This window comes from Xiphias gladius, chromosome 10 (genome assembly GCF_016859285.1).
Source record: "Xiphias gladius isolate SHS-SW01 ecotype Sanya breed wild chromosome 10, ASM1685928v1, whole genome shotgun sequence".
Lineage (NCBI taxonomy): Eukaryota > Metazoa > Chordata > Actinopteri > Istiophoriformes > Xiphiidae > Xiphias > Xiphias gladius.
The window spans coordinates 16,422,565-16,445,604 of record NC_053409.1 but is presented as its reverse complement, the minus strand read 5'-3'; the positions used below and the strand labels follow the sequence as shown (position 1 = coordinate 16,445,604).

Below are 23,040 nucleotides of genomic sequence, written 5' to 3'. Positions count from 1 at the left end.
TTGTAAGTAATGGACTACTGCTGTGTACAAACTGTTAATGGAAGGGGTTAAACAGGTGAAGACTTTTATTTTGAACATTTTTGGCCCTCTTTATGGGTGACGTAGGCTTGTTTTATATTAGAGCTTAATAGATATGAGAGAACAAATCAGGCAGAAAATAAAAAAAAAAAAAGTGTGTATTGACGTAGCGATGGTCTACTGTATATTATGATGACCTTTTCAAGATGGCGATTTCCAAAAGTCGGCAACTTCCGGTCGTGCCCCCAGAATGCCTGTAGTGACCGCACAAATGGCGAACTGCTTTTAAAATTCACAGGGAAACAAACATCTGAACAAGGTAAAGTAAAGACAAGTGTGTTTTTGTGTGTGTGTGTGTGTGTGTGTGTGTGTGTGTGTATATATGTATATATATATATATATATATAGGTATATATAAATCTCTCTCTATATATATATGTATATATATATATATGTATATATGTATTTTTTTTAAACTGAGGGCTCCATTTACATGTAGGTTAGCTTCGACACCAGTATGTCAACACTTTGATTTCACAACGTTTCTGCCTCCGAATCGTCGGACTGTTCTACATTTTTTAAGTTTACAAACGCTCTGTAGCTAACGGGCACATTGACATTAACTCACGAACATCTGTCAGGCGCTCGCTAGGTCAGTGACCAGCCCAGTGATATAAGTCATTTTAACCAGATATATTTGTTAATTTTAGTCTTTAGTTCGTCTTCTCTTTGACACAAACGCTAAGCTAACAGCTGACGTAGATCTACCAGCCTAAATAGTTAAGCTAGCAAAGTAGGTCAGCAGTAGTCGTGCCTCGCCGCGAGCTAGGTTAAAATTGTCTTGTCCGTTATCCTGAATTAGCTGAATTATCGCAAAAGAAAAGTGAAGTGGACTACAAAGTTAAAGGTATGGATCCAGGAAAAACTCTGCACCTTACACACAGAGAATATGACGATGTTGCTGCGTCCTGTTCTCTTATAATTAGCTGGAAAACTCATTTCATGTGTTTTGATTGTGGGTCGTTTTCTGTTAGCCTTTTTTTTAGATCATTGGGAAAACAGATATGTTAATAAAATATTCCTACCAGCACTAACCTATATGATTTCTCTCTCTCTTCTTGCCCTGATAGGAGACAGGAGAGACTGGCATGGCAGAGAGAATGGCAGACATGGAGGAAGACATTGGGGATCTGCCAGCCAGAGAGGATGACAATGACTCAGACAGAGATGAAGATGACAGACTGTTTGCTTGGATGGTAAATGACGACATGGATGAGGACGAGGAGGAAGATGAGGTGGAGGATGAACAGCCCTTAGACACTGAAGCATCTGAATCATTTGAGTTGGACACCCCAGCTGAGCGCAGTGGTCATATAGCAGTCGTTGACAGAAATGTCATGTATGTGTGGGGTGGATACAAAGTAAGTATTTAAGTCCTAAAACTGCATTTTGGTTACATTTATGTACCCCACAGTTTCCAGATCTATCTAATTATATTTGATGCCCCCCCCCACCCTCGTACAAGAATGCTCAAAACCACAGATTCTTTGACTTGTACCTGCCGAGAAATGAAATCTGGACATACAACATGGAGTCGGGTGTATGGTGAGATTGTTACTTCCTAATTGCATATTGATATCATTGTCATCAGCAACAAATTTATCATCTTTATGCATAAAGTGGACACATTTTTTATTTAAAAAAAACCCTAATTTTCGCAGGACAAAGCATGTAGCGGGAGGTAACCTGCACACATCCATGTCAGGCAGCTGTGGGGTGTGTGTTGATGGAGTCCTCTACCTTTTTGGAGGACATCATGCCAGGGGAAACACAAACAGGGTACATATATGCTACATGAAGCAAACGTCATAACATCTTCTGTTATTTTCAAAGATTGCATCATGTTTGCACATCAGACCATGAGGCATGTCAGCATGCTGTTTCTGCTGATCATCTTTCAGAACTCCTGTATTCTGCGCTGTGATTTATAGATCTACCGCCTGCCTCTGAGAGCTCCCAGCCTTGTATGGGAGGAAATGAGCGATCTTAAAGGACTCCCTCCATCATCCAAGGACAAGTTAGGGTGCTGGGTTCAGAAGAACAGGTGAGGGATGACTGCATTTTCTTCCTGGATTTTGATGTGAAACATTAATGCAATAAACAGCTATTCAGATTGTAATTTTAAAGGTCCCAGGTGTGTTTGGGAAAGGGACAGCCTGCCACTGAGGGATAAATTTCAGCAAGTTGCTCTTCATTGATAAATTAGATCTCTTCCGCTTTTCCACTTTAATTATATGGCTAATTATGGCATTGGTGAGGACCGGAATCTTGACACAAAATATTGTTTTAAATGTGTTTCGTCTAAAAAAAAAATTAGCAATTTACAAACCTCCACTAAAAACATAGAACAGCAGGCAAGCCAGCAGACACAACAGTGACATGTCTTTTTTCCACAAAGTGTCGGAAATAAACAAAATGGAGTCTCCTGGATGTTCAGTGACATTAAATGTTCTGACACGCTTAAAAACATGTTATTGCGTCCATCCAGGATAATGCTGCAGCCATGTGATCATGCCTCCCATAGTTTGGGTGATTAATACAGAAGAATAAATACATGAAAGCGAGCACATTTTGTTTTCTTGGGAGGGATATTTTACGCAGGTTTTATCTGGTATTGTTTTTACAGACTTATATTCTTTGGGGGCTACGGCTACGCTGCCCAGGGACCTCATCAAGGGACGTTTGAATATGATGAATTGTCTTCTTTTGTGGTTCGTAGACAAAGATCCTCTCCACATGACAAACATTTAATATAAGTGTATACATAAAATGATTCAAACAAAAAAAGGAGAAAAAAGAATTACAGCCAGGTTTACAAAGAACCTTTGGTGTCGGCTTCCTGTAAAACAGATTTTTGACCCTAGGCACATTTGTTTCATTAGTGAAAGTTGTTGCAGGATTATGACTTAAAATGTAAATGTGTCCCCTCGTGTGTGTCTGCTTCAGTGGGATAGCCCTGGGCGAGGGTGGAATAATCACATTCATATCCTGGACCTAGAGACATCTACATGGAGCCAACCCCTCACTACGGTAAACAAATGCGCACATGCCAACTTCACCACGCACACACAGACAGACACACACACACACACACACACACCTTTTAAACATGCTCCTTTTTCTCTCTGTTGGTATGGCCCGATATAGGGGAACACTCCATCACCCAGAGCAGCACATGCCTGTGCCACAGTTGGTAACAGAGGCTATGTGTTTGGGGGACGATACAAGGTAATAGTCTCTTTCTTGTGAATTTTTGTCATGAACACGATATCGCGTAACTTTTCAGGTGTCACAGTTATGCCAAACACAATGTATATATAAATATTGCCTCTTTACCTCCAATCCTAACAAATTTCCTTTGGTCCACAGAGCTACCGCCTAAATGACCTGTACTACGTTGATCTGGACACATGGGAATGGCATGAAATGTAAGTGTTGTTCCTCTTTTCATGTGTTGTGATTTGTGTCTGGCACCTGAGTCATGGTGTTGTTATTGATTCTTCTAGTCCACTCAGTTCTCATTTTTTGAGTCTGAGACTTAATGTAAACACGTAAGTAATTTGATTGAATTTCAACACAGATTTTATCACAGAATAGTGGGACCTCCTGGAAAACCACGATACATTCAAGGGGTTTGTCCTGATGTAATACTCTTCACTAATCTGGCTAAAAATCTGAGAAGACTATTGTTAAAAACCAACCTAAAATCAGAACATGTCTGCAGGGGCACCAGGCCCTATGTTGGCCAAAAGTAATCCATCGTCATTCCATTTTTCTATATGAACACGCTTCCCTACCTTCCAGCCTTCTCTCAGTTGCCTTTTTCTCGCTAAAATATTCCCATCTGACTCTCCCTGTCTTCCTGTAGGAGCATTCCCCAGCAGTGTCCTGTGGGCCGGTCTTGGCACTCCTTCACTCCTGTGTCATCAGACCACATCTTCCTATTCGGCGGGTTCACCACAGATAGAGAGACACTGAGTGAGTCTGACACTTGACCTTGAGTTGCGAGATAATCATAGCCACCTCAAAATGATGCCTGATCTCACAGAGCACATCTCAAATCTGCTTTTCAGGCGATGCTTGGCTGTACTGTGTGAGCAAAAACGAATGGAAGCCTTTCAAACACAATCACACGCAGAGCCCCAGGTGATTATCTCCTCTTACTGTGAACCTTTTGTTGTGTGCTCGTAGATTGATCTTCAGCTAAATGACTTGTGTGTTTGTGGAATGCTAAGTGAACATACTGAATGAAGATAATTCTTGACATTGTGCTTGTGTATTTTAGGCTGTGGCACACAGCATGCTCTGGTCCTGATGGGGAGGTGTTTGTGTTTGGAGGTTGTGCCAACAACCTGTTGTCTCATCACAGAGCTGTAAGCTGTACATTATGTCTTTATATACTTTTTTTTTTTTTTAACATGTTCTTCTACTGAATCTGACTTCTTCTGTTTTGTTTTTGTTTTTTTTTTACCTCACAGGCTCACAGCAACGAGTTATTGGTTTTCAATGTTCAGCCCAAATCACTAGTTGGGTGAGTGTGTGCAAAAGTGAAAACAATCCTCTACAATGTCGACTTGTTTTATACCTGTAACTGGAATGTTCATCTTTTCGTTGTTTTTTTGCTCACATGTACCTGTCCCCGCTCTGCAGGTTCTGTATGGAGGCCGTTCTGCAGCACAGGGAGCGTTTGTCTAGTCACTGGGACTGTCTGCCTAAACCTGTCCTGCACAGCCTCAAACAGAGAATGGCGCGTGTCAACACACTGGGCTCCTAGGCAAAGAGGAGGCCAACAATTTAGTCCAGAGTGTTACAGGAGAATGTGTATGTATGGAAGAGAGCGGAGTATCAGTTTAGTGCGTGTGGACACTTGCATACATTAAACAAAATCCTTAAGCAATAGTGAACAGCTGTGGATGTATTGGAAATGGGTTCCGGACTGGCACGCTAAGGTTCACAGGCGCCCCTCAAAGCTGTTTATCCACTTCTTCTGTTTATTACCCTCTAACTCTTGAGAAGCCAGTAGACCCTTCAGTGGAGTAGCAGTGCTGGCGATGTTCGGCCTGTTGTTAGCACAGCATATACGAGCAAGCAGAAGTCCCACACTACTTTCAGGTTAGTTTTCATTTGGTTTTCTTTCCTCAATGTAATTTTTCCAGAGGATTTCTTTCATCACTTCTTCTAAAAGGCTAAATACGATAGCACAGTTTTCTCTCCTTATTACATAAGTGTATATCTACTACTGTACTGGATAATAAAATTTTACAAAGGTAACTTATTTTCGTTAGCAATTACAGCTAACTACAGCAACAATGGCCGTGCATCTAGGGAGGTGTTAGTATATAACACTAAGAAAAATCATTTTTATCTTTGTTAAAATACAAGGTGTTTTGTACTAGCAGCGTAGTAGTAGATGCCCATTTATCTTACAATATGGAGAGACAACGTTACCCTCATGTTTCACGTTTTCAGGAAGACTGCTGTAAGAAGCCCTCTGAGAAAATGCATTGTGTGAGGGAGGCTTATGAGGAAAAAATACAGTTTGGAAAGGTGGCGGGACTTCAGTTTTGTGTTTTAGCAACTCCATTTACTCCTGAGGATTACTGTGCATACTGTAGGTATACCCAAGAGTCAAGGGGATAGTTCTAATTCTTTAAATTAACGACACTGAACGCCAGTCAGTTGTTAAAATAGTGACTTTTCACTGGTTTTTCTCAGAAACCAACTTAAAAAGTCTTCATTGTCTTAACACTAAGTACGGTGGTGCAAGCCTGAAACAGTTGTTCTTTAAAGGAACTTTTTTTTTTTTTTTAAGGCAGCCTGTTTCTCTTATAATTCCTATAACTTATGTTTGGCACAGTAATGAAAACAGATGTTTGCTTTATCTTGGGTAGTTTGCTTAAGTTCTCACAGACCTAAAACTAGTGTTTTATGCTACACAAGACGATCTACTCTGGAGCCACTGAAATGTAAACTTTTAGTTTTTATTTGTATATACAGTTGTTTATATATTGGTGAGGAAACGTGTGGGTTCTGTGTTCTGAAAGTGTTTAAATTGTCACGAGTGTCTCCTGTAGCATTGGAATTTTATTAAATCAATAACTTAAAATACTGCAAGTATAGTGGATGTTGAGCCACGTTGCACTGAAATGCCTCATGTCAGTAGGGCTTTGTAATTTGCCTGGTTTGCACAATGTTCCCTTTGTGTTTTTTATTGTAGGAGTCAATGCTTAGTGTTACTTTGTACTCAAAGAATAAACACATACCATAAGATGTGTTCAGCTGTTCTGAATTTTTTTAATTTACATGGTTTCATTTCAAACATAATGTCGGTCACCAAATACAATCAATCTTAAAATAAAGTTATCATTATTCAAACATCTCTTAAACCGTTATCCTCATGTTTGAAACGTAGATGAAGTTGGCAGAGTTCCACTGAAATAAATCAAAGTGGGCAGTTCGGTGTCGATGAAATACTGTTAATTTCACAAGTCTTGCTAGGTCTTTGTTCACCCATCTCTTATTTCTTCTTAGCAGCCAGCAGGTTTGGAGCAGACACTTTAACTTTCCCTGGCATGTTTCTGGATAGGTCAGTATCCTGCAACACAGTATGACGAGAGAGTGGACATAGTTCATATAGTAACACCAAGAAAAACAAAGCTACTATATGATTAGTGCTGAAACGAATGATCATTGAATACAGATTAAATGATAACACATTTAGTCTACAAAATGGTGGGGGGGGAGGTGACCACTTAAAAGTTCTTATTTTGTCTGATCATCAGTCTAAATCCCAATCATAAAATAAAAGCAGCAAATCCTTCCATTTAAAAAAAGCTTGAAAGTGAATGTGTGACACTCTTCCTTGATAAATTACTTGAATTATTTGTTTATCAAGAGTGCAGATTGTTCTTCTAATTGCTGTAAATCAACTTTGTCGATTTACTTCAACCTTACAAATGATTGTAAACACTTGAATAGAAATTATAGGTAAGTTTAACATAACTAAAATGCAGTTAACTTCTTTACCTTGACACTGCGGAACAGGTCTTTTTCTCTGGTTGAGGCCTCTTTGGCTTTCATAAAGCTGAAAACAGCAGTGCGTGCAGCTGGTAGGAACAAAACAAAACAAAAAAAACATTACTGTTAATTCTAAAAATCAATCTTTTTTTCACTGTAAACACATTAAAGAAAGGGTTTCTGAATGTCAGAATGGATCACCATTCTTACCTTTTCCTTTCTTCTGAGAACCTGGTGTCAGTTTCACCTTGTGTCTATGGAAGACAAATGACTCATTAACCCCTGCACGCTTCAATTTGTCTGTCTAACAAACAGGTTAGTTGCACATACTTGTAGTTGGAAAGGGCAGTGTATGGGGCACAGACTGGCACAGCAAACAACAGAACGTCCTCAGGATGAGGCTGGCCTGTCAGAGAGGTGAGCAGGTTCTCTGCTTCCTGGGCAACACAAAAATAAATGATTCAAAATTCGCTTTTTGAAAAGAGTCTTACAGAGGGAATAACTATTAATTTCTAATACAGACTCCATATAGCCACAGTTAAATGTTTACATTAGGAACTCACCTCTGCTCCAGGGTTGTCCTGGTCCGCATCTTCCTCCTGAAAAGAGAGGACGGCATAGACGGCTTGAAAGGAATTACAGTACTCCAAAAATACAAGGTTGTTGAATAAAATATAAAATACAAAGCACCAAACACCAGGAAAACTGGCAAATAAATCAGGAAAGGTCCGACTCAGCAGTAGCACTGGTTTATTAAAAAAATGGATCCCTGCCAGCTGCCAGAATCTCTCTAACCAGGAGTCATTCAAATCTACATCCTATCGTATACAGAAACTGAACCGAGAAGAGACCGAGGAGGGACATTTCAAAGTTTTTCTTGGCAGGTATCTGTTACAATCACCAGACAAGCGCTTCGGACACTGGTGTTGGAACCTTATGGAGTTCAGCAGGGAGTGTTGTCATCTACCTTGTCCTCCTGTTCAGCAGGACCTCCCTCCTCTCCAGGCTGCCTGTCCTCCTCACCCTCCCTCCCTCCTGCCTGCTCCGGTTTCTTTGCTGCAGTTTCCGTAACACGAGGTTTCTGAGAGGGTGGTTTCCTGACCGGTTCGTCTTTACCTTTCCCCTTCTTTCCTTTCTTCCCCTTATCCTTCTCATCCTTAGTGGGGCCAGCTGACTAAGGGAGAAACACAGTTATGTTATTTATTGTTAGAGTATCAAGGGTTGCGTACACTCAAACTGCAACAACAACGCAAACACAGCAGATGGGGCCATGGCACTGTCATAGTCATAGTAAGTACAGTAGTACCAACTATGTTTTGAGGGTTGCACAGTTATTTTTATTCATCCTCACCCCTAACAGCTGCATCATCAGCTCCCTGTCTTCTTCATCCTGGTCTTTGTACTTCTCTTTAATCTTCTTCAGTTTGTTCTGAAGGAGAGACACACACACACACGAACAGCACAGACAGAAGTATCAGTTAAGGTTCAAGATGTATCCTTTAAATTAGAAAATGATGACACGTAACATAAGCGATACTGTTAAATTAAAAAAAAACAACTCTTGACCTCATCCTAAATACTATTTTACGGATAATTCGGATTTTGTCACAGCGTTTCATACACACTGATCTTTGTGATTAACAAAAAAGTATCACAGGCCTCTTTCAGTTATTGATAATAACACTAGTGTTATTTGTGTCCTAATGACTTGTAAATTTAGTATAGTTTTAGTTCTTGGTCTTATCTCTTATTCCTGCATGTTTTACTCTTGAAATGTATTTTTCTCGTCTTAGCACAACACAGAAAATAGGATGTTTTATCTTCAGACTTCTCTCCCACCCTTTGACCTCTCTTCAGTGGCTGCTGGGAGGCTCCTCCTCCGCTTTTCGACCCCTGATCGGCTGCTGATCCACTGGCTGAAATGTCGGTCTTCTCTTCAGTGTCACAACCCTCCTGTTTCTGCTTCTTCTTCTTCTCTTCTCTAAAAGGTGCAGACAGGAACACCTGACAATTAAATCTGGCCATGTTTCTTCGCACTTGGGTCAATCAGAGCTTTTATTAAAAAAAACGATTTCAATAGTCATCCTCATCTGCTTGGAACATGAAGAAAAAAAGTCCCACCTTTTGTTAATCTTAAACCAACAAAATGTCTCAACCTGTAGCTAAAAGCCCATTTAGTGGCTGGTAGAAGAGGCGTTAAATAGCAGTGGACTATGATGTTCATGATAAGGGCTGTTTTTTGTTTTTTACTCACATCTACCATCCCTCATTAGGGAACACATATCTTACCAAGTCTTACTAACCACTCAAATCCTAAAAAAAATGTAATACTTGAGTAATTTTTAAGAAAAGAAGAGCAAGCTTCCACCAAAGTACATTCAAGTACGTCAACTATTTCCGTTGCTTCTGTCACCACTCCTCTGCCAAGCCCAATTTTTTCCCCATCTAGCACCATATGTCTTGTAATTGGTTTGTGCAATTAATATTTCCATTCTAGAGTTATGTTACAGGTTTAAATCAGTACATTTTTTATGTAATTCTCCATGTTTGTTTAATTTTCCATTCACTCACCTTCTCTGCTTGGCAGTCATGTGTTTCCTCCCCAGTGAGTCTACCTCAGCCTGAATAGAAATGAATGAACTAACATCAGTATATGCGGTGTTATAGATGCATCATTTGCCTTTGTTGGAATTACTTAAATGTACATCACCAAAGACACTAACTAATTACCTGAGTGGTTGTTTCCTTTTTGAAGCCAGGGTTCTGAATACTTCTAGAAATAGGGAGAGACATTTCAATAATGTACCATTCATTGTCACGTGCAGTTACAGAGCTGTTTAGTAGAAGGCTGTGAAAGGACCTTCAATTCTTGAAGTGTTGAAGTGTGTAGCAGTGGTAATGTTACCTGCTGGGCTTTAAATGAGTGAGTGAGATGGTCGTATCTGGAAAGCTGAATTCTTCACTCTCTCCATTCTCCGTCTCCTTTTCCTTCCCGCCGTCCTCCGCTCCACCTTCCTCTGCCTCGGCCTCACTGTTGCGCCGCTCCGACAGCACCCCTGCTTCGTCTGCTGCAGGCTCCTCAGGAACCGCGTCCACTTCTCCACTCGAACCATCGTCCCCTTCTTTGCTTTCCTTTTTCATCTCGTTGTTCTCTCCATCTCCTTCTGCTCTTTCCTCACCCTGATCTTCATTACTGCTGTCCTCACCTGCAAAGGCAAAGGAATCAGTTACAACACTTGAACATAGCGGTTACAGATTTAGTCAATCTTATTGCGTCCTCCAACCTATCAGCTCGTCTCCCTCCTCTAACAGCTCAGCAGTTCTGGATGTAACCTCCTCCATGTCTTCTACGGTCTTCACTTTCCGCTCCCCTCTGTGCCGAGATACGCTCTGTTCATCTACCTGCACACAGGCAAGCGTGAGACTTTACTGTTAGAGGATGACAAAGAGATAAAATGTTATTCACAGCTCGTGATGGCATTTACCTTGAAGAGGAATCCAAAGCCCATAATCAAGTAAGAAGGCGGCAGAAAATTTTTCTTTCCTGGAGAGATATATAACAAAGTTCAGTCCTCTGTTTGGCATCCTCATAGCTCTGTTACCAGTTGCACTTCTTATATTTTCCTCTGGTGCCTATCAAAACTCATATGCTTTAAATTCTGGTGTTTGATACCTCTGATCATGAAGCTTCCAGTGGTCAAGTACTCTCCGGTGGGAGCTGTCTTAGACACCTGAACAAAAATAACAGATATAATATAACTAATTATTAATGAATAATATCAGATTTTAATTCTTTTGCTGCTTATTGTCTATTTTTATTGCCCAATGGATGAAAACACACTTTGTACCATTAGGTGAAAGGTTCCCCGCAGAGTTTTGGCCACTAGTAGCATTAGTCAGTAACGTTTTTACAAGTGGATCCCCATATTGTTTGTTATGACATCTCCAGAAATGTTACAATGCGCCACCAAATGTTCAGTTAATATAAACAATAGACGATTAAAAAAAAAAAAATTAGGAATACATGCAATGCATTTTGGTCAGAAACGGTGAATGTAAATATAGTTGTGTCTGCGATAAAACTCCCTGGGGCTTCTCTAAGTTTTGAAAGTTCCTGCAAGTTATGTTGTGCAGTTATAAAATATGTTACAAAATAACTATACACCGCACTTATACCTATTGGTAACCTGTGCACAATATAATGATAACAGCAAACATAACATCCTCTTCAGTGATAATACAGTTCGTCTCTCGTCCTGTTAAAAGCAATTATGCTACCTTGCCTATGCTAGTCCACTGAATTTAAAAGTATGGAACACATCATAGAAAACACATCACAGAAAAAAATTTAAAGACATGAGAGGAGACAAAGTCAGATTTGTCCTATGAAATCAAAAATGTAAAATGAACAATAAGTATTGTTTTCCGTAAACACAAACACACACACACAAAAAAGAAGATGACAAGCTAGCCAATTTAATAGCCCGATATTCATAACTCACCTGATGATGATGGACCCACCAAGCGCTGGTGATGATCTTGGCATCCCAAGCAGCACTGTAGCACACAGCCATAGTGCCGGCCTCCGTCAATGTACGAGGAGGGATGGGATCACCTGGAGCCGGGGGGCAGAGACACGTACAAATTATTTAAAATGAACAGGAACTATCACCATAAACTGAACGAGTCAAGCAGCACGAAACCACACGTGCAGATGTACCTGAGGGGTTTTTGATGACGCAACTGGTCGCTCCGTGAAGGTCAGCATGAACATAGACATCACCTGACAAAGTGAAGGCACACGTGATGAGGTAAACCAGCTCAGTTTTGAAGGTATTTATTTTCTAAGGTGAGAGTGCGTGCTTGAGTTTATCCATTACCAGCCCGGAGGTAGCGTTTGACGATCATCTCGTTCTGCTGCTGGTCCCTTCCTGCAATGATGAGGTAATTCTCTGAGCTGATGAACCAGAGGAACTTCTCAAACCTGCCACAAGGGGATGAGGGGTACACTGCTTGTCAAGTACATACAGAGTACACTGAATCAAAACAAAGTCTGGATATGTGCATAACACATGGTACAGTGTGTCTCACCAGTAGACTTTCCTGGCCTTCTGAATGGTGGTCACTGTCTGGACTTCCTTCAGTGTTTGCTGTGTTTTTTTCTCCGCTGATTTCATAGCCTTGAATGGTGTAAAATTGGAAGAGCCTTTACACGGTAGATTCTCAATAAAAAATTACAAAAGTATCACAACTTGTCATCTTCAAAGCTGTCTTGTGTCGATAAATTGCCAGTGGTTACAAAGTGCAGAAACCATGTACTTAGACACACCAATACAAGCCTCACCTTGACCTGAACGGCAACTCTCAGATGTTTCCCACTGATCATACAATGATTTTGTCACGATAACCCATTAAACTGCAATAAATCCGGAGTTTGCATATCTACAAGGGAAAAGGCGCCAGCTCTCTTTCCCTTGCCTTAAAACTGACTTTACAATAACACAGCTTTGTCACCTTATCCGCTGCTTCAATAGTTTTCTGTTCCTTCTTTTCAGCACTTCGCTTGTAGTCATAGTACCTTTAAAAAAAAGCACAATGACAAGATCCATCAAGTGTAAAAACAACACTTGCGACTCTCCCCACGTATTGCTCAACACTATGTCTAAAGGCTTACATGTAAACCTACTTTTTGGCATTGGCATAAGCCGACAGGCCAAGATCCACATCCACCATCATGGGCTTGTTCCTTTGCAGCTTCTTGTTCTGTCCTTTGTCTTTATTTTTTTTCTTCTTCCCTTTCTCCTCTTCCACATCTTTTTTCTCTTCCTCTTCCTGGTCCTCCTCAGAAATATATGGATTCCTAGAGGGAAAAAGAAACACACGAGCCAAGTGGTGCAACAGTGAGGTGAATGGTCTGTTGTTCTAATGTTCCTGTATCAGTGATGGTCTCACTTTAAAAGCATGGTGATATGGTTAGTCTGCAGCTTCAGCTCCTTGATGGCGCAAGCGACAGGGTCTCCGGCAGCCTGTGCGTCCTTGACGATAATGCCGATCTCAGTCCAGTCCACCTGATTGGCCAGCGCACTGCGCACCACCTGCAGCGCCCTCTCCACCACAGGCAGGTTCATCTCCACCAGTTCACCTTTTATTCTGTCCACCTCCTAAGAAACATGAGATAAGGTTACTTATGTATGCGTTTTAAGAGAGTCAACCCTGAATTGGCTGAGCTGTGTATGCAAATTTCTGTTCATTCTTCTCAACAACGCAAAAACTTATGATTAACAGATACAAAGATAAGGGGGAGCAGGAATCATTATGTGCAACATCTGTTTATGGCAGAGGAAGGTAAAAGCTGCTATGATGCTAACCTGTGCTTGGTGCAAGGCCTCCAGCCTCTGCTTGTGGTCCCTCTTAACATTTTCTAACTTCTTCAGAGCCTGTTTCTCCTGATGCAAGGCCTTCATGTCAATCTTCTGGCTTTCCATCTTAGAAAAGAACTCATCCACTGCCTGAGGGAGTGGATCACATTGAATTTATATCACATTCTTGCAAAAAGCGTTAATTTACATTGCAACAGAGAAAGGATTGATTTCCTTTCTCAAACAAGGGATCAAGGGATAAACCAAAGAAGCGGTCATGCCAATATTCACCTTGTCAAAAGTATCAAACTCCAAATAGGGGCTCTGTGCATGCTGGGCAAAGAGAAATGAATGGAATTCATCATATCTGTGGGCAGATACCATCATCATAAGTTTATTAACCATATTATAGATAACCAGGTAAAAAAGTATGTATAGTATTCTTCTATGTAACAAATTTTGCATCGAACAAAAGAGGACATACGTGAGCAGTTCTTCGCTGGGTTTGCCGGGAGTTAAGCTGGGTTTCTTTTCACTCTTTTGAATGATGTAACCCTTGAATTAAACAAAGTGGAGTCTGTGAATGTAACAAACGCATAACAGGATCTCAAAGCAGTGTCCCTCAAATTATAGATGTCTTACTTTGCCGCTGAATTTCTCCGTTTTTTCCATGTATTTTTCTGCAATTTGCATGGCTTCCAAGATTTTAGGTGCAACTGAAAAAGCCGACAGATCAAATGTTATGAATACTGCAGATTTATAAAAACAAAATTACATTAATCATCATGCAAAATCTAAAACCATCGCTACACCACATGCCAGCAGCCTTGTCTCCAGTTGCTCCTCTATACCTTGGGCAGCATCAACTTGACAGTCAACTTTGACAGAGCCCGGCAGTCCCGCTTCTATCAAACTGTGTTCTATCAGCGTGGCTCCATAGGCTGGAGAGGTGATTGTAAAAGACAGAAAACTTTGTTCAGTCTTTACATGATTAATACACTTACAATGAGTATCTGTTGCCTGGCTACTTACGAAGGTGAGGATTCAGGACCCTTTTCACTTGCTCTCCACTTGGTGCTTTGCTGAGAATTTCAGTGAGTCTATAAATAAGAGAGAAAGTTTTCACTGATACAGTTGTGATATCTGTTCACTGAATACTGAACGGGTGTCCATCTTATCCACAAACTCAACATGTGTTCGCATGTAAAGATGTGGTTACCGCTCTAGACTGATGAGAGGTTCGGGGGGCCTGGCACTCTCCACAGGGTACCGCTCTCTCACTGCGATCTTAACGTCTTCTGCCTCTGCTGTGCGAAACCGCAGCAGATTCAGGATGGTGTACTCATGGTCTGCAAGTATGATGTTACCCTGAAAGGGGATATAGGCAGACCTACTTTCAGCTTGTACACAAAACAGCATCTGAAACGAAACGACATTAAGTGCAGTACTCTCACCCTGTCATATAGTTCAACAATCAAGTGGTAGGCCGCCTCATCTGAACCAAACTGGATGTCGACAATCCTGTCAATCCCAAGCTGCTTGACCTGGGTAAGTCGTCGTGTCTTTAGGTGTTTTCGACACTAATAAGAAAAAAATAAACCGTATAAATCTATTTGTTTAGTGATGGAAAAAAAAAATCACGTTAAAATCATGTTACCTACAAGATAAGAAGGGTAATTACAGACTTATTATTTGTTTATAGTGATACTTTGGGTAAACAAATAAATTACATCACATTTAAAAAGCACAATGTCATTACAGGGAAAAAAATAAATGACAAATAACAACATCTACCATTCCTAATCAATAAACAAAAACATGCTATTTTACGATGACATCGATGAGATGTTCTTACTTTCATTGCAAAGCCCGAAGGCATCATGTTCTTGGGCCATTCAAAGTCTGTAGAGTGAATACGAGTCCCAGACTCAATCAGGAGAACCGCCTTGCTGTCGGGCCTGTGACGATAATATGACACAGACTCAAACACACTGACTGTGGAAAGCATAGTTATTTAAGTGCTGTACTCAGGTACAGTTTTGAGGTACTTGTACTTTACTTGAGTACTTCCACGTCATTCTCCTTTATACTTCTACCTAACTACATTGTACAGCGAAATATTGTACTTTTTACTCAACTACATTTTTTTGACAGCTATAGTACCTAGTTACTTTGCTGACTCAGATTTTACATGCAAAACACATAACAAGTCTAAAAAATATGAAGCATTGGTACAGATTAAACTACCCATATGTATGTTAGTCTGTTAAAATTAGTTCAAATGCAGCTCAGATGCCAATGCATCAGTAACCATCATATCAAACAATAATTTTAACACTGACAAGAGCCAATCTGCTGCATAATGAATACTTATATTTCCTTAATTATAATTAAATTTTTGAATCGATGTGTGTTCTTTCTTTTAATGGAGTGTTTTTGCACGCTGCTATTACTACTTCATGTCCTATAAAGCATCACTACAGTGAAACTTTTGGAGGCAACTTTTCAAACTGTCCTCACTTTTGCAGCCGGATGAGATACGTCTTAGTGTCGATGTCGTACACGTTGTTTACTCTCATGCCAATGTAGCTGTGAAAGAAGAAGGCACAATGAATGAACCTCTGCTAAACATCTGTAAACAAATCCACATTAACGATGGCTAGCACAGCCACGGGAGGCTAAGCTAAGTTAGCAACCCTGCTGGAGGCACCTACTTGGCGTTGATCTCGGCAATAACTGCCCTGATATCCACAGTGGTGAACCTTGTCTTCATGGCGACTTAGACGCTGGTTACAAAAACATAAAGAAGGGTGAACCCTGAATGCCAACATTCACACTTCTTGTGCAACATCAGCAGCGAAAACATGCAGTCAACGGCTGCACATGCGCACAAATGACCGGTCCTTTACGGAAGCCGAAGTGGAGCGAAAATGGCAGGTCCACGCCTTTTACACACACACACTGGCTGTGTGGGAATAGAATGCATTGATTGTGTATTAGATGCATTGGTGCCTGGTAACGTTATGCTGTGACACGAATGTAGTGGACCAGCAGCTTTGCTGTTACGGGGACTGTTTCTAGATCTTATTAGGCTCATGGTAGGCCCTGAAGCAGTCAATGTGCACTAATGATGCACTACTCAAACTGGCTTATTGGCGTGAAAAACAGGGCAAGCCTCCGAAATGCGTGCAAAACACCACCTAACACCGACTGGAACAACAGGGGGAAGGTTGTGGACATGAAGAACAACAATCCGCAGCCTCATGAAAAGACATCCGAGCTAACGGTCGCCACCCACCTCTGGAAAAAAGGTAAGGGGCTGAATTATACAGCTGTAAAAAGGCAATCGCGTCAAATATCGGGGCCTGCGGCAAAGAATTCTGCTTGACGGACAGTTTTTTTTTATCATACGTGACGGGGCAAATTTAGCTGCGTTGTTGTTCCGAGTGTTCTGAGTTTAGCGGCCGGGCTGGGGCGAAAGGGAGGAGACATTCAGCCAGAGTTTCCAGTTTCTTCCTCGGGTCAGAGCGGAGGGCGAAGGCGTGCTCCGTTACCAAGGCGACGGTCAGCTAACAGGGCTCGCTGGCGAGGCTAAGCTAGCGCCCGGGAAAACCAGGTTGAGTGTCCGTTGGACAGCTCGATGCAGGGGAAAAAAAACAAACAAACAAAAAAAAAACACGTATATTCTCCAACTTTACATTGAAATGTACTGACCAGATGTTATGGATAATCGACTCACACGCGGCGGCTAAGACTCAAAGGAATGCATTGTAAGTTGCGAGCTAGCGGCTCAGCAGAGTGACGAGACTTTTGACAGGAGGTCGCGCGTCGTCGAGGTTTCTCTCCAAAGATTTCTTATCTCTGTTGGGTGTTTTTTTTATTGTTGTTGTTGTTTTTCTAACCTTTAGGAGGGCTTCATCGTGTCTCGTAACCAAATAATACGTGTTTTTGACGTTTGGGTCAACACCAGACTGTTTGTTCATCTTTTTTTTCTTTTTTTTTAATTAAATGATCTTGGACAGTTAAACCACTCGATTAATCATTTCAGTCATTTTTTTTTCTAGTAAAAACAAACTAACCAAACATTTTTGGATTCCAGATTTTGAAATAAGAGGATTTGCTGCTTTTGTTTTTCATATGTAACACTAAACTGAATATCTTTGCGGTTGGTTGGACAAAAACAGACACCTTTGGCTCAGCAAACTTATCAGGGAAATTCGAAAAAATAATCAGCAAATTAATCGATCTTGAAAATAATTGTTAGATGCAGTCCTAATTATTTTGATAACTGAGTTATCTTTTAAGTATATTTTCAAGCAAATAATTACAGAAATTCACTGGTTACAGCTCTTAAATCCAAAGATGGGCTCCTTTCTTTCATTTACTCAGAAAACATACTGAAAATTATTGTAGGTTGCAGGCATCCCTACCAAGAACTTACTGTGAAGTATTTTGTCAGGATGAGTTTTATATGAAGGTAGAGCTGAAAGGATTAGTCAATTAGAAAATTAATCTGCAATCGTCTTGATATCCGACCAATCGTTTTTTAACCAAAAATGCCATAAATAAACCGGTTCCTGTCTGTAAAATGTTAATATTTTCTGCTTTCCTTAGTCTTCTGTGAAAGCAAACTGAATTTCTTTTGGGTTTTGGACTGTTTCTGGGACAAAATAAGGCGTTTAAAGATGTCAGCTTTAATTCTGGGAAATTATGATGGGTATTTTCATTATTTTCTTATTTTGCGAAGCACTTAAAAAAATAATCTTCAGTTGCAAGCCCTTTATAAATGTAGGGCTAAAATTATCATGGGCTTTAATGTCCAGTGGATATGCTCCAGTTTTTAATGTCTACGGAGCACAGGATTTCTCTCTAGATTATGCCGACTTGCTTTGCTGCTGTTCATCTACTCACGAATTCCCACTGATATTCGGTAGTGATAATATAGAAATTTACTCATAAATCATTTTCCCTTTTATCAGTTCTTGGCTTTGTTTGTAATTGTTGTGCAGGCCACAAAATCATTAAGAAAATCGGGGAGGGCACATTTTCAGAGGTGGTGAAAACTCAGAGCCTGAAAGACGGGAAGTTCTACGCATGTAAAACCATGAAGCAGACAATTAACAGGTAGGTATTCAGCAACACAGGGTTGTCCTGTGCACGAGCAATCAGTGGCGCAGTTTTCCTATAATGTATAGACCCCCGTAACTTGACTAAGCAGCTTGACACCCCTTTTGCTTTAAGTATCCTATTCGATGTCAGCCTACTCAGCCTTTGACCTTGTAGTGTTGAGGAAACAATGGACGTCAGTGCTTGAAATGTGAGTTGTCAGTGCCGCGGTTTTTACTAGTACTGATTTAAAGTGCGCAGTCACTTTAAATCGGCGCAGCCGTTCATCTTGACGTGTGTCCACACACTGGACTGACCTTATGCTACTGTCGCATGAAGCTGTGATTCAGACCAGTTCCCTCAAAGTCATCACACAAAATCTAACATTAAGAAGCATATATGCCTTCTGACTGTACAATAAACAATAGGTTATTTATACACTCGTCACATGAAATGTGCAAATGCTATCTATTCTCTGTGGTTAAGTCTGGAGCAGGCCAACAACCTGCGGGAAGTCCAAGCAATGAAGAGGCTGAGCCCACATGCAAATATCATCCAGCTACATGAACTGATTTTGTGAGTACTGGAGTGTTGGCTGTTGTGAACTTGCTGTCTTGCCTTAAGCTAGTGTGGTGTCATCTCACTTTACTCTAATTCAACGTTTCAGTGACAAAGAAACTGGAACCGTGTCTTTGATTTGTGAGCTGATGGAGATGAACATCTATGAGTTCATACAAGGTAAGCGTACAAGCATATAATAAGTCATTGTGAGGGTGGACTGGAACTTGAAGACGTAGATGTAGTTTTTCTGTGAAGTTTTTGGCTGAATTATGGGCTGAAATCGGTTCTTCATTCCTTGCAGGAAGACAAACTCCACTGCCTGACCATACAGTGAAGCATTACATGTGCCAGCTGTGCAAGTCACTTGAACATATGCACAGGTAGTTATGAAACTCTAACATATATGCTCACATAAAATGGTAAAATAAAATAACGCTCTCTTTTCTTTTTTTTTTTTACAGTTGTGGGATCTTTCACAGAGATGTGAAGCCAGAGAACATTCTCATCAAAGTGAGATGCATCATCATCAGAAATTTGCTTCACAAAAACCTCACAGTGGTAAATTGTTTTTGGGTCATACACATTTTTAAAATGATTTTGTGTCAACTTTTCAGCAAAACGTTCTGAAGCTTGGGGACTTTGGCTCATGTCGGAGTGTGTACTCCAAGCCCCCGCACACAGAGTACATCTCCACACGCTGGTACAGAGCCCCAGAGTGCCTCCTCACTGATGGGTACTACAGCTTAAAGATGGACATCTGGAGCGCTGGTTGTGTCTTCTTTGAAATCATGAGGTATCTCTACACGTAGGGTGGGACAGGACTGTGAACACTTTGAGGTTATACATATGTCATTTTACAGAGTTATTCTTGATTACAGTACATGTACAATATGTTTCTTTGTCATATGACCAATCTTATCCACCACCACAGGCAGAAAAAATTGTCAGAGAAAAGCTATGTAAACAGCTTTGTTGTGGCAATCAGATTATTGTACCGTATACTTGTTCGTTTCAGCTTGAATCCCCTTTTCCCTGGAACAAACGAGTTGGACCAGGTTACCAAGATCCATGATGTGTTGGGGACCCCAGATCTAAGTCTTCTCCAAAAGTTCAAGCAGTGGGTGTTTCTCCTCAAATATGTCGTTGTTTGCAGAGTTTGTCTTCTTGTTACTGCAGCAGTGCACACAGAATGTGGATATTTCACATTTATGTACTTGAAAAAAAACAAGAAATCTCAAGGTGTCCTTGTGTCTGGTAGGTCTAGAGCAATGCATTTCAACTTCCCGCCGAAAAAAGGCACCGGCATTTCCAGGTTAATCCCTAAGTGCCCAGCCCCGGCTCTGTCACTGCTCTATCAGATGCTCGCATATGACCCCGATGAACGCATCACGGCAGAAACAGCCCTGCGGCACACATACTTCAGGGAAATCAGGTAAAGTTCTTAAATATATATGTGCATAAGAAGCAGAAGCATTTTACATTTCATTGACAGTTGGCAGTGTCCACACAAATAGGAAGCACTTCAAAGCCCTGCAACTTCATTATAACAAGCTGTGGAAGGACTTCAATTTATACATTATTCAATCGTTTTTATTAGAAATCTTGCTTGCCCTTGCTTTTTTCTCCCAGGCTGGGAGAGAAAAAAGCAGACTCTCTTCACAGAGTTTCTGGAACTACGGATGGAGTAGAGATCAGTGGGACGAACAGCTCCTTAGGGCACATGTGGCGCCCAACCAGACTTGGCAAACAGCTGAGGGGAAGACACACAAGGCAAACACCTTTAATGGGCGTAAGTTTGAACTCTACCGGCCAGATTTAGTCTTACTGTATGTTAAAGTCACATTAAGTGAAATGTCCAAGGTCCAAAGAAATATGAACACAGCACCGCCATCCCGTACTTTCTCCCTATCCCAGCACATGAAGCATGTAGCAGAGCCCTTCCTCAGACGGAACGTCCCTCATTATCCCCCAGAACTGCCCAAGCTCAACATGGTTGTACCGGCACCACAGATCTCCTTCCCAGTCTCCGCTATGCCTGCATTCACTGTCACTCACCGGGGCACATTGCCAGCCATCACGTCAAAAAAGTGCCAGTCACAGCTGACCAAGGTAAACACAGGAGCGCGACACAGACAGGCTTTTTAATTTCTGAATCGTTCAGTCATTTTGGCTTCCTGGGAGTCACATCTACCAAAGGCACTGCGGAAAATAAGTAAAACACAGGCGACAGGTTTGTTGTAAACATCAGAGGATATATCACTATGTTGCATTAAGGAAAAAGGAGGAAAGTTGAGTTAATGTAGCCAAACAATTGTCTTGTTTTGGCATTCAGCCTGCATTTCCTCTCCCTACAGCCCCGGGATGAGTCACACCGCACAGCTTTCAAGACCTACTGCATGCCACCTCTGGATAGGAAACAAGGAGGCTACTGAGAGCCGAAAACACTTCATTTGCTTTGAAATTGCCTTTTACTGTACTGCTGAACAGATTGTCGAGAGGACAATGTTTGGACAGGACTGATGCTGAAATTTGTGAAGCAATGGAGAGATATTTGAGAAAAAAATGCAATGAAGATCGCAGTGTCTGTCAACTTCCCAGTTATTACTGCTAAACCAAACATTTGTTAGTAATGATGAAATTCCATTCTAATCTCTACACAAACAATGCTAGATTCTGTCATATTATGCTGGATTGCAAATGTGTAGTTTAGATATGACCTCGGTTTCACCTGACCTAGTCAGGTGTCACATGTTTACAACTGTTGATAAAATTACTCAATCCTGAGTCTATTACACAAGCAAAGCAATACGATATTTGTCAAGTTAACAGCTGTTTACCATAGGTGAATTAAATGGTGTAACTTCTTTGACGAGGAACATAGATCAGCTTACTGAAAACCCGTAAATCGTCACACCCTTTAGACGTGTTCAAGCTGTGTTACTTTACAACTTTGAATCACAAATGATTAGGTAAGCTTTTTTTGACACTAATCAACAAAAATGCTTCAATGTCATAATGAAGACAAGTCACCACAAACTGCACCAAATTAAGTGTAAATGTAAAACACAAAATGTGTGTAAGTATTCAGCACCTTTTGCTGAGACAGGCTTAAAATATCAGCAATATTCTCAGAAGTTGGAGGAAGTTAGAAATTTTAAAATACTGCAAACAGCACCTTTAATTAATCAGCCGTGATTCAAAGTTGTAAAGCAATTAAGGCTGAATAACTTGTTGAATACTTGTCGTAGGAAATTTATATTGAGATAGTCTCTTTCCAGTAGCTGTGAATCAGTCCCTTGGGACAAACAGATCTGAGTGGCAGCAGTCTTCCTGTATAAAAGTAACCAACGAAAACATTCACATTAAGTGCTTCGCAATTATTCTAAGCCAAAAAATTGCCACTGGAATAGTAATTTAAAGGCACATTTCGTGATCCAACTGTGAATAAAATAAGTACAAAACACACAATTGGAACAGATAATAACAAAAAATGGCTTACCTTTAAGATTAATTCTCTATGTTAAAACAACTGTATTTATATCGTCCAAGATTGCACATCGGGCCTTTAAAAGTCCCGAATCAATTTTTTTTTTTTTTTTAATTATTGCTGTATTAAGAATGTAGCTTGGCAAGTACCCTCATACGCCCTCACTTAAAGCATTGTGGCTTAAAAAAAATTTCTATTTCATTTAGAGCTGTGAGCTCATTAAAACAGACTGTGACTCATTCCGCACTTTACTGTGCTGGTTATTGTGATGCATAATCAGAGTAAAAAAATGTTGTCAAGTATCCTTTGTATATTGTTGTCATTAACCTGCATTACAATGACTTCAATTTCTTGTCTGCACAAACTCCTGACACAAAAATGTTAAGAGAACTAATTGATGAGAATCATGATTTTTTTTTTTTAATAAATTAT

The 23,040-nt window shown here is 40.6% G+C and overlaps 3 protein-coding genes across 8 annotated transcripts; 2 read left to right on the top strand and 1 right to left on the bottom strand.

Annotated features, from left to right (window-relative positions):
• Positions 1 to 221: 221 nt before the first annotated feature.
• klhdc2 (kelch domain containing 2) lies at positions 222 to 6,352 on the top strand. 3 transcript variants are annotated; one of them, XM_040137123.1, is made up of 15 exons: positions 529 to 670; positions 881 to 925; positions 1,149 to 1,439; positions 1,544 to 1,623; positions 1,740 to 1,857; positions 2,010 to 2,122; positions 2,705 to 2,789; positions 3,025 to 3,108; positions 3,226 to 3,306; positions 3,448 to 3,506; positions 3,947 to 4,056; positions 4,152 to 4,224; positions 4,364 to 4,451; positions 4,557 to 4,609; positions 4,729 to 6,352. In XM_040137123.1, exons 3-15 carry the CDS (start codon positions 1,167 to 1,169, stop codon positions 4,850 to 4,852), a joined length of 1,341 nt encoding a protein of 446 aa, XP_039993057.1. In that variant the 5' UTR covers positions 529 to 670; positions 881 to 925; positions 1,149 to 1,166; the 3' UTR covers positions 4,853 to 6,352. The 3 variants fall into 3 exon arrangements, with proteins under 3 accessions (XP_039993055.1, XP_039993057.1, XP_039993056.1); XM_040137121.1 differs by lacking the exons at positions 529 to 670; positions 881 to 925 and adding an exon at positions 222 to 337; XM_040137122.1 differs by having other exon boundaries at positions 529 to 925.
• LOC120795304 (nuclear export mediator factor Nemf-like) lies at positions 6,346 to 16,352 on the bottom strand. The gene is made up of 32 exons (XM_040137120.1): positions 16,169 to 16,352; positions 15,975 to 16,043; positions 15,310 to 15,412; positions 14,909 to 15,034; positions 14,674 to 14,822; positions 14,487 to 14,554; positions 14,306 to 14,395; positions 14,097 to 14,170; positions 13,939 to 14,009; positions 13,746 to 13,821; positions 13,464 to 13,604; positions 13,048 to 13,256; positions 12,782 to 12,955; positions 12,610 to 12,673; positions 12,187 to 12,275; positions 11,976 to 12,079; positions 11,816 to 11,878; positions 11,598 to 11,710; positions 10,769 to 10,826; positions 10,581 to 10,639; positions 10,380 to 10,497; positions 10,001 to 10,301; positions 9,826 to 9,868; positions 9,667 to 9,716; positions 8,935 to 9,076; positions 8,447 to 8,524; positions 8,063 to 8,269; positions 7,659 to 7,694; positions 7,426 to 7,532; positions 7,306 to 7,349; positions 7,105 to 7,184; positions 6,346 to 6,673 (listed from the first exon to the last, which is right to left on the bottom strand). Exons 1-32 carry the CDS (start codon positions 16,225 to 16,227, stop codon positions 6,596 to 6,598), a joined length of 3,243 nt encoding a protein of 1,080 aa, XP_039993054.1. The 5' UTR covers positions 16,228 to 16,352; the 3' UTR covers positions 6,346 to 6,595.
• Positions 16,353 to 16,387: 35 nt separating this feature from the next.
• Positions 16,388 to 23,037, top strand: LOC120794961 (MAPK/MAK/MRK overlapping kinase-like). 4 transcript variants are annotated; one of them, XM_040136372.1, is made up of 12 exons: positions 16,388 to 16,765; positions 18,464 to 18,578; positions 19,047 to 19,136; positions 19,228 to 19,298; positions 19,423 to 19,501; positions 19,583 to 19,631; positions 19,736 to 19,914; positions 20,137 to 20,238; positions 20,380 to 20,553; positions 20,751 to 20,910; positions 21,036 to 21,230; positions 21,476 to 23,037. In XM_040136372.1, exons 1-12 carry the CDS (start codon positions 16,582 to 16,584, stop codon positions 21,551 to 21,553), a joined length of 1,476 nt encoding a protein of 491 aa, XP_039992306.1. In that variant the 5' UTR covers positions 16,388 to 16,581; the 3' UTR covers positions 21,554 to 23,037. The 4 variants fall into 4 exon arrangements, with proteins under 4 accessions (XP_039992306.1, XP_039992307.1, XP_039992308.1 ...); XM_040136373.1 differs by lacking the exon at positions 16,388 to 16,765 and adding an exon at positions 17,146 to 17,224; XM_040136374.1 differs by lacking the exon at positions 16,388 to 16,765 and adding an exon at positions 17,258 to 17,290.
• Positions 23,038 to 23,040: the final 3 nt, after the last annotated feature.